The sequence below is a fragment of the Haemaphysalis longicornis genome, unplaced genomic scaffold, assembly GCF_048455015.1.
Source record: "Haemaphysalis longicornis isolate Haplotype H1 unplaced genomic scaffold, Haemaphysalis longicornis Haplotype H1 scaffold_3, whole genome shotgun sequence".
Lineage (NCBI taxonomy): Eukaryota > Metazoa > Arthropoda > Arachnida > Ixodida > Ixodidae > Haemaphysalis > Haemaphysalis longicornis.
Window position 1 is genome coordinate 156,416,347 of NW_027526335.1, and position 17,486 is coordinate 156,433,832.

The following is a 17,486-nucleotide window of genomic DNA, read 5'->3' on the forward strand; positions in this document are numbered from 1 at the left end:
GGGGGGGGGTAGAAGGTATCCAGAAGATGAGCTGCCTTGTGCATGTACCTTGGGGCGCCTATGTAGAGCAACCGAACATCAGTGGCCTAGACTCCTGCAGGGTATAGAACCTTCAGAGATTCGTTTACAAATTATGCTATAGACTCCCCACTGGTTCTCTCCAAGGGCTTAGAGCACACAAGAAAAGACCTTGCGTTCTAGTGCGCTGCAAGCTTCTCAGCAAAAAATTAAGCGACTAAGTGCCCTTGACGATTGTTGCTTCATCGACGAAAACTCAAATTCAGGGATCGCCAATCACTTCTCTTATTCTTGTTGATGTTTCTTCATACCAAGGGCGGAGGTAGTTTTTCCGCAACGTAGACTCAGACGGCACGTGTGAATGCAATAATTCTTTAAGAATTATTTCATCACGGGATTTTAAATTTTGGCCAAGAAATATTTGCAGCCACTAGGGCCTCGGACTAATCGACGTTGAAAGCGTTCGTCTTGTCGTCCTTGAAGGCTGTTCTCAAAAGAGCCTGTTTGAATGTTTGGAGTTTTGCGTGCTGAAGCTTTGGCATGTGCCCTTCCGCTTGCTCATGCTGAGCCAGATTGTATTTTTTCTGGCAAAAAATCTGCGGAAATGCGTTGTTTCGTAAATACAAAGCCTGCATTTACTATCACAGCATCAATAAGCCTGATAACATAATAATTGTCTTGCAAGCTCACACACTGTAAATTAACAGGATAAACACCAATAAACACTCCAACACCAACAGCGAAGTGCACGAACATCTCTGCCGCGTCGTATTTGTTGGCATGACTGCAGTGAGCACAGAGCTGTCATACGCGTCATACGACCAATACATATTTGAAGCGCACGAAGCAGCTCAGCTTCCGCTGACGTAATATTGATTTGACTTTTCACGTGCTGTCAATCCGTTAAATGCCGCGGTGCAAGTGTTAAAGCACCACGGCGACGGGTAAGGTACCAGAAATCAATCGCCTGTTGTGGTGATTGTGTGGGGTACCTTAGTTTGGTGTACCTCGGTAATTTCGTCTACCATATACATGAACAGGGTGGCGCGACGATAATTGTAATACTTTAAAAAATTTTACTGAGCGGACCACCGCTCTGTTCGCGCTCAACCTTCTTACGAAGATCGAAGTTTGTGGTCTATTGGGTTTGACACCGGGAACAATGACAGTACTTGCCTGTTTACTCTAAAAACAAATAAAAACGATTTTCGCCTATGGGAAAATGGCACCTACTTTGCACGTGCGAGTCTGCGGAAGTTGATCTTGGAACGACGGCGCCACCTGGGGTATGCAGAGAGAAATGTAGGTTTGGGATTCACGGTACGAAGGAACCAAATAGTGTAGCAGATGGTCAGAAAATGAGAAAGCGGCTTTTCTGATCGTCTGCTGGCTCATTTGGCTGCTTTCTAGCTGCATTTTCTGATCGTCTGCTGCACCATTCGGCTCCTTCCTACTGTGAATCCCAAACATGCGTTTCGCTCTGTATATCCCAGGTGGCACCGTCGTTCCAAGATCGACTTGCGCTGGCTCGCACGTCCAAATCAGCCGCCATTTTCCCATAGGCAGAAATCGTTTTTATTTATTTTCAGAATAAACAGGTAAGTACCGTCGTTGTTCCCGGTGTCAAACAAAATAGACAACAAAAGGCGACCTTCATGTGGAGTTTGAGCGCGAACACAGCGGCGGTTCGCTTAGTAAATTTTTTTTAACTGTTCCAATTATCGTCGCACCACACTGTATATAACAGTGATGCTACTAGGCATAAAAACACAGTCCACGCATCGGCGCTATATTTTTAAAACACCGACATTCAGTATCAAGCTATCCACTGCTCGTTCGATCAGCCAATGTCTCAATGGTCCCTGAACGCAGCACACAGGAACAGAACATAAAATTGTGACCAGTTTTCACAAAGTATTTAACAAATTTCGTCCCAATAACCTCAAAGATAGTGAAAGTTTACCACATTAAAAAGAAAGCTAGCATACAAAATAACGTTTCAAAAAAAAGCAGGCGCTCTATTAGGGCTGTCAGCTTTTTTTCAAAATAATACAGGCGCCGCCTTTATTTTCTCAGCGCAAGGGACTATATAAACAAAGGGAAACAACAACGAATACCGGCCATCTCGGCCGGACGCCCACCAACGCGGTGCAAATTACTACTTCGTATAGTTTCGGATAACACGTGAATCACTCACGCCACGTAAAGAACGTCGGCTCATCTTTTTCCAGCACGGTTCGCCCAACACGGTGGTTCCGTCTATTCCTCAGCATGGTGAGTTACGTGTGCACGGCCGATTCAACACACTCCTGGCTGTCTTTCTTTTCGGGATGGCTGAGAATGGTACCAGAGATAGGTAGCCCGCCACCACCGCCACCACACTAAAAGTCCAAACCTGAACGAAAGGATGCCTCCTATTGGTCGGTGCAAATCACGTAGAGCCAACTTCTCCCGTGGCGGTGAACACATGAAAAAAAAAAATTGGCCGCGTATCAGCTCCTTTCGTTGCAAATGTCGTTAAAAGACGATAGTCTTTATCGAATTTTGCCAAGTAAATGCCTCCCTTCGCTTTCCCGCTCACCTCTCGTGTTGTTACTATTGCGTCGCGCTCCTCCCAAGGTAAAGACGCCAAAGGTTTGCTTAAATCATTTTAAATTTCCCGCATTCCACTGCTCCAAACCGGGTGTCTCGATGCCAACGCTGCCGTACGGCGAAGACGCGCGTTAATCGAGGCGCCATACTTCAACGTTTATAGAACCGCGTTTCCCTAGTCGACGTGCGTTCTAAGCAGAACGTGGAACCTATCTAGTTGAACCTTTCGTAACTCTTGCCACTTGATTTCTTCAAATGCCGCCAGAAACTCTATGGCGCGGGCGACAGCAGGCGACGGCGGATTGATATTTTTTTCTTCAGTTGATGAAGTATTTAATCTCGCCAAAATCAAACATGTACTATTTGTTATAAAGGAACGCTACAAATATCACTTCTGTATTAATTTGTTGTCTTACATATGCGTAATATCTTGTTGTTCTTGAACAATATTGACAAGTATGAACATTACACCGGACTTAGACGTGCACATTTTGCTGTGACTATATAAGACTATTGCGCAGGCATTGTTTTACTTTGGCCGGGTGGCTGAATCGAGTCACAGACAGACAGACGGACAGACAGACATACAGACAGACCAAAATTTCTGGGTTTAAGTAGCCCAAGAAAGACTATCGTCTTTAATAAATGTAAAAACAAAAGGAAAGATACGTGCATACGCATCTTTTACGGCTTCGCATTCCGTAGAGTTGCTGTACATAGCTCCCCTGGGGGAGCAGAATCGTGCGTCCATCCGCCAACCAGAATACCAACTTTTGCGGGAAAGCCGCCGATCAATCATGTAGGAGCCGCTGCACTGGTTGCACCGCTGAGTGGAAATAGCCGCGAGCCTTTTCTGCCGTTTGCGAATTACAGCAGCAGCCTCTGACCTGCGTAGAGCTGGAAATGGTGGTGGTGGTGGTGGTGGTGGTGAAAATACGTATTTTATTGAGTGCACAAGGCCGAAATCGGGCTCTCCTTCCACGGTGGAACCGCCGGCGCGGTAGCTAGTGAACATTACAGGTGCAGCTCTGGCGAACAATATACGGCAACTCTAGCATGTGCCAACCACTCGAACGAAGTCAGCGCGGTTTCGTCTGCTAGCCGGCGCGTCCCATCATTTCGCTGCTGCTAGCGGTTGGTTTGCGGGATACGTTGCACAAAAGGAATAGGTTCAAACCCATACAGGTCAGAACAGTCAATCATGCCCGGTAACATGAATCAGGGTATCAAACTGCTACTGAAAGTGAAAGTCAAAACTAAATAGTGAGCATTGAGGCGCTGATTTCGAAAATATGGTTTTCTAGGCATTTATAGGCATTTAGGTGAGAAGGCCCAAAATAAGCATTCATTGGAACCATAAAATGGTATAAATGTCCTTCTGAAGATCTTATTTGTGCTCTTATATTGACGTTGAGGAATTCAAGTGCAAAGAACAGAATGGGCATTTGCCTGAATTCGGTCTGCAGTCATAACGCATTCACAACGCCTTTCAGCGGCAGTATTATAATTGGCAAGGAGAAAAGAAATTAAAGTCACTCATTTTTTCGTATATTGCACAGCCATCAGACTATAAGTTAAGAAAGACAGAACATGGGAGTAGGAGGCCATTTACATAATCCTGAAGCAGGGGCAATTTAAAGACAGGTGTTTGAGAACACGAACGCGAAAAATTCGAGGTGTGTTAACAGCAAATACAGTCATTATTTTGAGAGATCGCTGGAACAACTGCGCATATGAAGACATGTGTTCTATTCGAGATTATTATTACTTATTATTTACAAGATACCTACATCGCCACGAGGGCATTTTGGTAGGGGGGACATGCAACATGTACAGAACAGAGTGGAAAAATACTTTTATACATTCGTTCACTTTTCCTAAACCACATAAAACATTGGTCATAAACGGGAGGAAAGAGATAGTTGTTTGAGGTCATTTACTTAACACATTATTGAACACATTGGCGATTTCGGCAATACGCCATGCCACTGCAAAGCCATCGCGAAGAAAATTCTATTCACGCATTGGGCACCGCACACGTTGATTTGAAAACTGACGTAGTTGGAGAAGCCTGTGAGTCACAAAAACGATACGACAAAAAGTCACTCATCTAAGTAAGCTCATAAATCTGGGGAAGGATATCATTAAAAAAGTTGTCAGCGACCAGATAGGTGTGCCGCGGATTTTAGTGTCAGGTGATTCTCTCATCGGTTAAAATGTCTGCTGAAGTAAGAGCCATTGATGACTTGCAAGGACTGAGGCTTGGGTATGTTGGTTTATGACTTGAAGGAGGGGAACAGCGCAAATTTGACAGACACGAGAAGAAGGAGACGACACGCACAGCGCTGACTTACAACAGTTTATTCTTTACGGCTCGGGCACATATATACCACCACGGTTAAAAATACAAGGAAAAGCAAGACTAACACGATAGTGTCTCTGAGCGATCTTTTATTAGCCCACCTAGATAATCTGCTGCATGATCAACTACAGAGTTCAAGTGTAACCAGAATCTTCGGATATGTAGATGATTTTTTAGTAATTCTTAATACTGATGAGGTGGGTCTTCAACCGTTAATGTTTCAGGTTTTACACCAGTTTCGTGAATGTTTTAAGCCTCTTGTTTTAACATCTGAATTACCAGTGGAAAAAACAATCAGGTTTTTAGACCTCAAGCTTCGGTTTTCGCCAAATCACATATGCTGGGCGTATGATCCACGCGCCAGCAAACCACTTCTTCCGTTTCAGTCATCCCATTCCAAGCTGGTTAAAAGGTCGATAGTTACGACGTGTTTAAAAACGCATTAAACAAATCATGTATTCACTGTATGCCTGACAGTTTTATTAGGCAGACGGACAGACTTCAGATAGCGGGGTACCCAAAACTGTTGCTATCACCCGTAGCGGAAGCGTTTCTACAAAAATTAAAAAGAAACACGCAGAACAGCCTACAAGTATCAGATCAAAACGGAAGCAAAAAGATAACTGTGATTCCCTACTTTCATCGAATTGCACATAACTTGAAAAAAATAGGCAAACGCGCTAACGTGGAAGTTGTATTTTCCGCCCCAAATAAATTGTCAGCCATGTGCTCAAGAGTCAACAAGACAGTAAGAACAATGCCGTCTTGCTCAAAAAAGCATGAAAATAGGTTTGTAGACTGCATAAAAGGTGTAGTCTATTCGGTTCCGCTGTCCTGTGGTGAACAATATATAGGGCAAACAGGAACGTGCTTAAATGAAAGACTGAAAGAGCACCGCTACAGAGTAACCAAGGCAATCAGTGGCCACCTGGGCCTCCACTGTAGGGACTGTAGTGTTAGCGGATGCAGCCCTATTATTTCTGAAACAAAGGTCATAGCAAAAAATAAGCATAAAACCACCATCGAAATAATTCAAGCTGCCGAAATCGCCCGCCTAAAAGATAAATGCGTAAGAATGCCCTCTCTGACCCTCTCCCAAAAAGAATTAGATTTTTGAACCCAGGTTTGTGCAGCACGTGTGTTTTTTGTGGCGCAGAGCGAGTGGCGATGTGTGACGAGCAATGGTGATAAGAGACACTATCGTGTTAGTCTTGCTTTTCCTTGTATTTTTAACCATGGTGGTATATATGTGCCCGAGCGGTAAAGAAGAAACTGTTGTAAGTCAGCGCTGTGCGTGTCGTCTCCTTCTTCTCGTGTCTGTCAAATTTGCACTGTTCCCCTCCTTCAAATTGATGACCTCGTCATCGCAACTGTTGTTTTAAATGCAGAGCATTTCTTTAACTCACATGTAGCGTCCCCCGTCCGTCCACAACCCGAAATACTACACTATAAAAAAAAGAAATAGTTAGCGGCGCCTGGTTTTGATCCCACGACTCTCTGGCCGCCACGGGAGGTACGTGGTGCTCTCCCCACTACGCTAGAAATCCGGGACAGGAACAAGTCCTACGAACGCGCCTTATGTCCTTGACTCATTCAAACTACGTCAAGAAGCTACTGATACAACGAAGGCACGCGAAGTTGAACGTCAACGAAAACTACGAACTGAAAACTTTAGAGGGGGATGCTGAATTTCCCGTGGGAAAGCTGTGGCGGGAAGCGCCACGCACCTTGCAGCTCAACCAGCCCCGTTCGCAGCGCCTCTGATGCTGATTGTGGCAGGATGCCCCTAGGGATTGGCCAACCAAAGAATCCATCACGAGATAAGTTCGCGTTCAACCACCGCCGTCATCTTCCCGTAGGGGAACCGCCGAAGAAGAAGAAGAACGAGAAGACAAAGCTGCGAAGAGGAGGGCGTAAACATTGCTCTCAACCCGCCGCGGTGGCTCAGTGGCTAAGGCGTTGCGCTGCTGAGCACGAGGTCGCGGGTTCGATTCCCGGCCGCGGCGGCCGCTTTTCTGATGGAGGCGAAAAGCAAAAACGCCCGTGTGTACGAGATTTCGGCGCACGATAAAGATCCCCAGGTGGTCAAAATTAATCCGGAGCCCTCCACTACGGCGCGCCTCATCGCCTGCGTTGCGTTGGAGCGTTAAACCCCACAATCAATCAATCAAACATTGCTCTCAGCCGGTGCACCAATGTCAACAACCTTTTCCTCACCAAAGCTGACGGAGACTACCGATTCTAATACAGAGACAACATCGACAAGAACATGATGGACGAGCTTCGGCGCCTCGAGAACCACCGCCTACTCACCGTAATGCAACAGCACTTGCCTGCCTTTGCCACCGGTGTGGACCCGGACGCGGAATTATCTCTGGCGCTAGTAAAAACCAGATCACTCAACATATCGGCAATACAATGGAACCACACGGAACCACCACGATGCTCGGCATCCTCATCAGGGTTCCCCACGGGAAGATGGTGTAATTTTTTTTACTCTCTTGTAAGAGAACTTAAGTTGTGGCTTCGTAATACTTTCATTAAATATTTGCAATTTTTCTGCCACAGCTTGTGTTTTTTGTGGGTATTTGTGAGGGACGGTCGCACCAGAGTGATAGTAATTTTAGCTACCAAGGATACTAGAGAATAAGTCAGGTATCCTAACTATCGAAGTGGAAGTAATGATCCCAGAAAGAAAAACGAAATTTGTTTCAGCTAAGGCTGAAATGTTAAAAGGCAATGCATATTCCTTTTTCATTCCATGTTGGTAGTTCAAACAATTTTTATTCATACTATATAGCTGAACGTGTGAGATTTGCGCCGGCACCCTCACACGCTCGTTTTGGCGCAATCTTTCTATAGGAATAAAGGAATGTTCTATTGTGCAGCACCGGATGTTTTACTTATGTATTTATTTTTGTGTATCGGCTTGACATAGTTGTAGATAACCTATAAGTATCCCATAGTATCTATCTGTAATACAGGCCGATGATTTAAAGGACATCCAATGAAAACTACAAACCCTGACTGAAAAATTGCTTCTGATATGCTGCCACCAAGCGGAAAAGTGCAGTTTTTAGGAAAACAGCTATCAAACGAACGATGCCTTTCCAGGGCCTCTTTTCAATGGGGAGCACGACCTCCTTCGTCTCAGCAAAGGCGTTCTCACTGCTGGATGAACGAGACTTCAGGGCGTGTCCTGTTGAGGATCCGAAGAACACAGTCATGGCCATCTACTACACCTCGGGAAGTACGGGTCTACCTAAGGGTGCCGAAATCACACACTACAGCTTTGTGGCTTGCTTCTACACCTGCTGGTAATGTTTTTACTAAATATAAGCAACTGATGGGGGTTACAAAATACCAACCTAAACTTTTTGGTCATGGCTTTACCCGTGTCGTTTTTCAACAAAATGTGGCTGCTGAACGCTTTCCATTTGCAATATCGGCATTGTTGTGTCGACGACTTCCAAGGACGGTGTCACTTTTTGGTCGCACTAGCGAACGGAATGCCTCTTTGTTTTCCTCAAAACCATACTTCAGCTGCTTGTGTTCCGAAACGTAATGATGTGATACCCATTTTCTCAGTCTCCTGTATGCGAACGAACAAAAATTGGTCCTGCCGGAAGTGTCCAAAAATTATTAATTATAATTTTTCGCTAGTCACAAACACCTAAATTCAGGTAACTGTGAAATGACAACTTCATCCGTCGTCCTTTCCATTGCATGTCAGTGTGAAATATATTACTATTACTATCCAATGTGCCCCTCCCCCTTGATATGCAATATCCTCAAGCATATATCATGACGGCAATAACGAAAGTGACTTTCTTATTGCTATTTTTTTACAGTCAACACATGCCGTGGCAGGAGACGGAAGTTTCGCTCAGTGCAAACCCAATCACCCACATCTCTGGGTTGGTGTTCCAAATAATGCCCGTTCTGAACGGCGCAAGCTGCGCAATAGCGCCGGCCGCTTCTACTACACTACAAATTATGGACGCCATCGAAAAACACAAGGTACGAAGCAGCACTATAAGAAGCGCCCAGAGAGGTTAGGCACTCCATAAAAACAAACACAACAAAGCTAAACACAAAACAGTTGCGTTTCTGCAGGCAACTTGTTTAAACTCTTTATTTATAATCCCAAAAGCATTGTTATGAACGACTTATGCTTCGCCAGTCATATATTCTGTTAGGACTAGCTATTTTGAAAACTCCGCCTAGTAAATGACATAAAACGCGAGCACTGCGCAGTCGGCTGCATTATGGATTGCTAAAGCAACACAAAAAATACGGTAAATTTGTTTGGGCGCGGTTATCAGGAACCCTAGAGTATCAAAATTTTGAATGCGTACTCCAGAGTGCAGGAACGGGACATTCGTCATGCGTTCTGGAAACAGTTCAGACTTCGTCGCCTGTTCATAAGAAGACCATTGTAACGATAGAAATATATCCGAGTAAAAAGCTCCTAGAACTGCTATGCAAAAATGAGTAGTAAATGCGAAATCAATCATGGCCAAGTGAAAGCCGCACAGAGCACCGTCCACGTTAATGCTGCCTGTAATGGTAGCTGTAAAGCCGCAGTCTGAGTTTAGCGTCCGTGTGGTGGACATGACTTGTCGTTTCCCGGAACGTCGAACTCTCTGCCACGGCTGCACATTCCCGCTTCCCATGTTGTTCTTGGCTGGCAAAGGCGTTGAGTTGCAGTGCCGTTCTTCACGTTTTTATGGACGCACTTCTAGCTTCTGTGCTTTTCTCAACCTTCTTTAGACAAGGATTGTAAACTTTGTATGAGCCCTGGTCGACCTGTCCCCTCGGGCGCCCGCAGACGTTCTTCAAGTAACCTCCGCACAAAGAAGAAATCACACAGCTGGTGTTCTAGAAACGTTTGAGGACAAACACCTCTCCAACGTTCAATGTCAATTGAGAGGAAACGGCAGGCCAAGTTCCTAAAATATTTTCACTATCTAATGCCTGGTCAGTATACTCGCGGTATCCTCTTTGACTGCTGTAGGCTTCTAGATTCTCTAAATTAGATCATCTTTTCTATTAAAAGTTGAAAGAGCTGTAGATACATTATTAAAAAAAGCGCAAAATAAAAATATTTAGAAAGGAACGTATAGGACGGCGCGCTACTAGCAAGTGGTATTTTATAAGAGAACACCAAACATTTATATTGCAAAAAACGCCAACTCCTCGATATTAGGCGTCCGATACAGCGTGAGCGTCGTATTTTTCGCCGAAAGAAAGATTGGCCACATTGGCTCAGTGGTTGAGAATCTATGAACAATCCGGAACAGAACAACAACACAGGCTGCAAGATGCAAAATGGGAAGCAGTATGTGCCTTGCGCACACTCAGTTGCCTATCATCTCTCGCTTGCTTGCGGGAAGCCGTACATCGGGGCGACTAGTGGGTGCCTAAACATCCGACTAATAGAGCGCAAGAGCCAATGAAGGGCAGGCCTTGCCCGCACTTGGCAGTGCATTGTAACGAGTTCGAAAAAGATTGGTGCAGGCCTCTCCTTGAAACTACAAAAGCAGTCTACAGACATGAGGTAAGAACACAGAAAGAGGTTATTCAAGCGTGCCCTATCAGCCGGGAGGGGTTGATGTGCGTTAGTCAACCATTGCTGAGACTGCAGAATGCCGAATTGTATTTCTGGAACCACACGTGTCGTGACCGTGTTTCGTACCTCATTTTGTTTTTATTTTGGTTTGGTTTTCTGCATAATTTGTCGGTTTGTTTGTACGCGTGCAATAATAACGATGAGTTGGCGTTTTTTCACACTACAAATGTCTGTTTTTTTTCATAATAAAATAGCAGTTGTTAGTAGCGCACCGTCCTGTGTGTTCATTTCTACGTATCATCTTTTTCGCGCTTATTCCGAGAATCTTCTCATCCCTTGCACCTGTAGCTTCGTACGTCTGCTATCGCATCGTAACGACTGCATACACCAAAAAAACGTGCAGTAATACCGAGTTACAACAAAATGGCTTGACTGGAAATACCGCTTTACTCTAAGTATATAGCGTCCTCAACCGCAACGCATGCATGTTAGGCCGCATTACTTGAAGCGCACGAAGAGTTTGACCCGTTTAGAGCGAAGTGGCGAGCGCAGGCTTCGCTGAGCGGCGGCAACTTCGCGGCCAGTCAGGCTGTCATCATCAACGCAATCTGGTGTTTCCTTGTCGATTTTCTCGAGCCGGTCAAGGTCGATTCGTTCCATTTAAATTCAGACAAACGGTCCAAATGCGTGGCAGATTCACTGAATATTGTTTCTAGATATTGGTCAATGGCGTGGACGCTAATGTGCGCGAACACCGAAACTCGAACAGTAGAATTAGCAGTGTCATGGACAACAGGGCGCGAAATACTCTTGTTCTCAAACTTCACGGCTGCACACGTTCGGAAAAAATTACCCAGTGATCATGCAAAGCTACTGGTGCAAGCCTGGTCAGTTTTAAAGATTCGCTTTGTACCAACAATGAGCGGTTTATAGCTTTTTGAGCTGTAAAAAACGCAACCTCAGACTTGATCGCTGGCATCTCTGGCGCTTTCAAGCGCAAAACTCTCATAGAGTTCCGAGACGACCGCAGCCACCACTTCCTACAAAGTGGCCAATGCCTTACCCTCCTCATTCGCTCTCCAATCTGCAAGTTGTATACCAGTCACTGCTCGCACTCACCTTCGTCTCATCTTTTTCCCGCCTTGCTGCCGGTTTCGACGTCGATGCTCCTCCAAAGCTTATCCTAACTCGCCGGCAGTGTTCAGTCACGTGCTTTTGGATCCGATGGTGATTGCTTTTGGATCCGTGCTGCAGCCCATGCGATTGCGTGTTCTTCGGAGTGTTTCGTTGGACGTGCCTCGCGTACGTCTTGTGGTCTACAGTGCTAAATTGTTTAGCCAGTCTCCGGGCGAAAGTTTCTGACTGAGGAGCACAAAGTTCTGCTGGCAAAAAAAGTAGAAAAAAAGAGGCTGGCAGAAAGCTGACCTTGCGAAGGAAGTCGGCCTACCGCTGTACCTTGTAAACTGTATTGAAAAACAAGGAATCCGTGCCGTATGCATTGAAAAGAGCTTCTTGGAGAAGAGAGAGGAATCGCGATGAGAACTACCCCGAAGTGGAAGGTGAACTTCTAGAGGGGCTGAAGAACACCAGGAGGGCAAATCGCCCTTGGTATAATTGAAGCAGGGATTGCTCACGCCCGTCAAGAACTTGAAACTATAAGATCACAGCCTCTTTTCGACACGAATAAAGTTTGGCTTCACTGAATACATTGTGCTTTGATTCTTCGCAGTTCTGGTGCAATTAAAGCTCAACTGCTTTACCTTTTGGCGAGTGGTCGCCTATATCCCGATACTGGTTATAACAAAATTTTGCGCCTTCCCCCAGATTTCTGTAAGACCAGGGATTACTGTACTTCCCTCCTTGTTATTACTTGATTACTGACTTGAATACTGACTTCATTACGGAGTCGACTTCTTGCCCGATTGAATTCAAGGCCGGACCATGTCACATAAATTTAGACAGGTTTCTAGCAGAACTCGTAGCGCCTTATGCACATTACGTTTCCCGTGCCGCAGGTGACTACGATGTTCACCTTTCCGGCACTGCTGCAAGCAATGGTGGGCGAGATGCGTCGAACAGATCGGCACCTGCCTACCATGAGGCACATTGTCACCAGCGGGGCCGTGCTCACAGAGTGGCTGTCAGAAGTCGCCCGTTCTACGTTTGGAGATCTCCACAGCCTTCGGAATGTCTACGCCATGACAGAAGCTTGTATACTCATCACTGCTCAGCCGCACAATCTCGACATCGCGAAGCTCGGAAAAGATGTTGGCCTGCCAGCAGCAACGGCCAGTATAAAGGTAATGGTTGGTCCGGTTCTTAAAATAAAATGCCTACCTTTCATCCGCTTTGTACTTAGGTGCTCGAAGTGATCTGACGGTTGATTTGTCCGTCGTCAAATAATATTATTTAAGTTAAAATGAAATTTTCAGCCCAATTCGCAAAGCCCGGGACTACCGATACGGGTGAAATTTTACACGTCGTGCAAAGTATCTCAGCCCTAAATTTCTGGAAACACGCGCTTGAAGTGCACACCTTGAGGAATTTGTTTTTTGATGCTGCAAATTGGCTTTAACTCTTTCCTTTCGGCGGCAAATTGACCAATTTAGGGGTATGACAAAACGTTTTTTATGTTAAGATAGAAGGTTTATTGTCGTTTCCAACAACAAATAGTTTTAGGCTGTTAAAAACCTTCAAGTTAAGAGTGAAGTCGACGAACATGAACAAGGAGAAGTTCTGTATGACGAACCGCCAGTTGTAAAAAAAAACTTAGAACAAACATTTTGCGGGTAAGCATTTCAAAAACCGTCCTAGAAAGTAATGGAGGTGCGCGAAGCAATTTCATTGATACAAAAAATGTTAGTGCGCGTTGAGCCCGCGCCTTGTGGTGAAACCCGAGCTCCATTCCAAAGCGCTGAATTTTGGATACACTGGATGAAATCTGCCGTTTTGACATTATCCGATGCCCCAGCCAGTCCGCACGTGATGAAAAACACCTCGTCAATGACGACGATCGGCACAAGGTTCACGATGAGAAAGAAGTGCGAAGAAATCCGCTTTGAGGTGAGAACAAAATCGGCAGCGGATGCCTATGGATGTTCTGATCATTGGCAAGCTTTCTCCGAGAAGTTGGCGCGGCGACGAAAGTTCAGCACTACAAGCCTCCTACCTTGATCTGCCACGTAACATTCTGGAAAACGAAAACTATCAAGGCTGTTGGGGACTTTGTCAGTGTAGACAGTAGTACTAACAAAGCTAGACTCGACCTCCGGAGAAACCTTCCGTAAACGAAACTGGCCGGAGAACAGCTGGCTGTGTGCAAGGCTGATTGGAATCGCTTTCTTTGTCGGAACTGATACCTTACGACTTGGTGACATCTTTCGACTTTCAGCTGGGGCTGGTATCGCCGAAGTAAGGCATAGCATAAATGAAAACACGAGCGTCGCACTTTTTATGAGGAACAGAAGCGGGTAAAGGAGGCGCCATGGCAAATCAGCTTGAACTTGGGTTACGGCGTAGCTGTGCAAATATCAATTTTGTGACTCAAAAAAAAAACTAGCCGAAACTGCTCAAAACTAGCCGAAAAGGCCACGTGCACTTGTTAAACATGTGGGGGACCTTCAAAAATAAGCTTTGGCAGAACAAAGCTACTTTTAATCCGAACCAATGCGCACTAGTGAATAGCTGGTGTCATTTTCAAGTAGTTACACCCTTCAACGCTGTCGGTTTAAAACCCACACATTATAATATGGTATGTGGATTGCTGGAAGCTTTCTTACCAAGACATTTTGATGGTAATGTAGCATAGCGACGAGCGGCATGCATTTTTGTCAAGCGCAGCAGCCCCTCCCCTGTCACAAAAACATACGCACTTCGCTATAAAGAAAACACCGTCAAAAAACGCAGTGTCACTGCAACGAGAAAATTTGAATTGATTTTAAAAGTTCCGTACCTATACTAACCACGGGGAAGCATTAGGTGCATAATAAATAAAAAGAACATGCCGAAATCGGCCATATAGGGCATCTATCACCTGTGGTTGATTAGAATAGGCGTGGAAACGAAAGTAAAAGTAAATTATACTCTTTACGCAGAAAAACGTTTACGCAGATTTCAAAATTATGGCATTAGTTGCTATGGCATTAGTTGCCATTGTGTCTTGGGGGGTCTGGTAAGTGCGCGCCCTTCGCGACATCATGGCAGCCCGTGTCGCCGTTTCTCCTCCTTATGCCCCTTGCGAGCTAATAGAAACCACATCCTCGCTTTGAACATAGATTGATGTTCCGCTCACCCGCTGACCGCCATGGCTCGTGTTCTTCAATGTGTCTCGTTCCGAGACGTGGCGCTGCTACACCCGTTGCGGTAATTTCTAAATTTTAATTTGAGTTTTAAAATATACGAAGTATTCTTCACAGTCAACTTTTCTGTCCAAAAACACGTGCTTCTTATTTTTCCCAACAGATAAAGTATAACAAATGCGCAATTTTGGACAATGCGCATGACGTCTTCAGCTTTCCAAGAGAAATGTTGCTGCTCTCCTAGTTGAGGGTGATGCCGATGAGTACGCCTAAAACACTCAGTTGGTTCCTATTTCTGCAATGCCGAAGGGTCAATAATTGTTGCTTTCTTAAACTGCTAGACCTTAGAAGCACGTTACAACTAGGAGACGTCTCCAGCTAGATATTACAAAAACCCTTTACATAAAGTGAATATGACTGACAAAAGAATAGCGAAAAAGTACGAGTCTAATAAACAAACTATTGCAAATCGGCCTAGAACCACTGATATCCCGGCCAGCGCCTAGAGATACATAAAGCTTGGACTGTCTCCTAAATTTTTTAGGTTGTCGACATGAAGACACGAGAAAAACTTGGCCCGTACAAGATGGGAGAGATCTGCTTCCGCGCCGCTTCAATGGTGAGGGGATACCACAAGAGGCCCAAGGAGTCGGCCGAGCTCTTTGACGAAGATGGCTGGTTGCAGACAGGTACCTAAGCGAATTGAAACGTACGGTGCTGAAGGGCGCACAATCGACACAGGCTTTCGGAAACATCAAATATTGTTTCGCAATTTTGTCGAAAACCTTACGCCCTCAAGGTACGAACTCCTGTCGACGACGAGACATAGGGGTGAATTGTGGATGGCCGCATGGACATTTCTTAAACTAGCAGGTATCAGGCGATCAATAAACACAGCTGACCTGAAAACATCACCTCTGACTTTAAATAGGGCTTTAAATCATATGTTCGACACGTGCTATACGGAGTGTCACAAATATCAGCACACGCAAACAATATCAGCACACGCAAATATCAGCACATCGTTGGTCACACTTTTGACAATATCAAAGTCACGATCCTCGACTCTGGCTTTCGAACGCACCATAATAGGGAAGTTCGCGAGTCATTTTTAATTTTCAAATTTAACACAATCGCACGTGGTTTGAATGAAAGTGCAGGAAAAATGAGTTGCTTGCACCTGTGAAGTCAATCCTTTTTTTTGCGTGTGCTGATATTTGTGACACTCCGTATCGCACGTGTCGAACATATGGTGAGACTGCTACTGGTTAGATATCTGTAAAACGAGGCCCCGACAGTGCATTGCACTTTGATTATGTTCCTTGCTGATTTTGTTGTTCTTGTTTTTGTTTTTCTTGTGATTTATGCTGCCACGTGGTTTTTTTCACCGCAACGAACGCCTTTACATACTGTACAACTACTCTGGTTACTGTTATTCTGACGAAGGCCGGTCCCCGGTCGAAACGTTAAAACCTATCCTCTTTAGACGTGTTTCATTTTCTTCATTATACTTACCGGTGTCCAAGAAATTGTTTCCCGCTATTATGTCCACAATGGACTCCTGGACTAACACGTCGAAAAGGATCACCTGGGTGTACCCAAACACCATTGTCTCTGCAGCAGTTCTGGGCGACTCCCACACGAAATACGTCTTCCAGCATTTCGATCCAAATGTGACGGGCACACCAGCGTTTGCGCCACAGTCTGGCGCCCTCATCAAAGATATGGTGAACCTACTAGACTTCGTTCCTTCTACAGCAACAACCCTCATCATTCATTCCGGAACAAACGACCTGGCTTTCTGCACTGCCAACACCGCCTTCGACAGCATTCGGAGACTCTTCGATGTCATCTCAAAAGAACATCGCCAAATCAAGAGAATATATGTCAGTTTGGTCCTGCCTAGGGCTATCAATCGCCGTCGACAAAGCGACAACATGTCCTTTCTCCGGAGGTTCAATCTTAAGGCCCGCCAGTTCAACACCCTTCTACAGGATTACTGCCGCCACTCACGGCTTGTGAACTTCTTAGACCACGGCTTCTACTATTTGCCCGCCAGCCGTGTCTTGGCTGCTGACGGCATTCATCTTAGCTTGGAAGGAACAGCAATCTTCGCAAGTCACCTCCGACAGCTCCTCCTCACGAGAAGCAGCGACACCACCACTTCCTGGCGCACCTGCACACCCAATGCCCCCCACGCTCCTTTGAAGGAAAGTTCTGTCCACGATGACAGCCCCGCCACCGACCTGCTCCCTTCACGCCAGGACTCGGCCGCCTGGCCCGCATTGAACAGCCCCTCTTCGCGAAGGATTTCGGGTCCTTGTGACCCTGATAACCAGTTTAAGGCAAGCAGATGTTCGAAAACCCCACAACAAAGGAGTGGGCCCAATACAGGCGAGCCTTCGACGCATGTTGTTCCAAGTGAAGCCACGGTAGTTGTACCTACCCTAAACGGTCTCCCAGCAGTAGTTTCTACATCAACATGTCTCGCGAGAAGTGGTTCGCCCACTTGCCACCGACCAAGCGACTTACGTCCCTCCAGAAGTGTAACATCAAATGATGAACTCCAGCCAGCCCGAGCTGCAGTGCGCTCACCGTCGACTAATATCAACCCCGCCGCTGAGGCTTCATCCAACCAGACGCC

The 17,486-nt window shown here is 45.6% G+C and overlaps 1 protein-coding gene across 1 annotated transcript in view; it reads left to right on the plus strand.

Annotated features, from left to right (window-relative positions):
• LOC144173481 (uncharacterized) overlaps nucleotides 1-17,486 on the plus strand; it is a 62,818-nt gene that overhangs the window by 31,915 nt on the left and 13,417 nt on the right. The window contains exons 5-8 of the mRNA XM_077701884.1: nucleotides 8,087-8,289; nucleotides 8,824-8,992; nucleotides 12,560-12,844; nucleotides 15,387-15,531. Coding sequence (XP_077558010.1) covers nucleotides 8,087-8,289; nucleotides 8,824-8,992; nucleotides 12,560-12,844; nucleotides 15,387-15,531 — 802 coding nt within the window. The remainder of the gene's footprint in view (nucleotides 1-8,086; nucleotides 8,290-8,823; nucleotides 8,993-12,559; nucleotides 12,845-15,386; nucleotides 15,532-17,486) is intronic.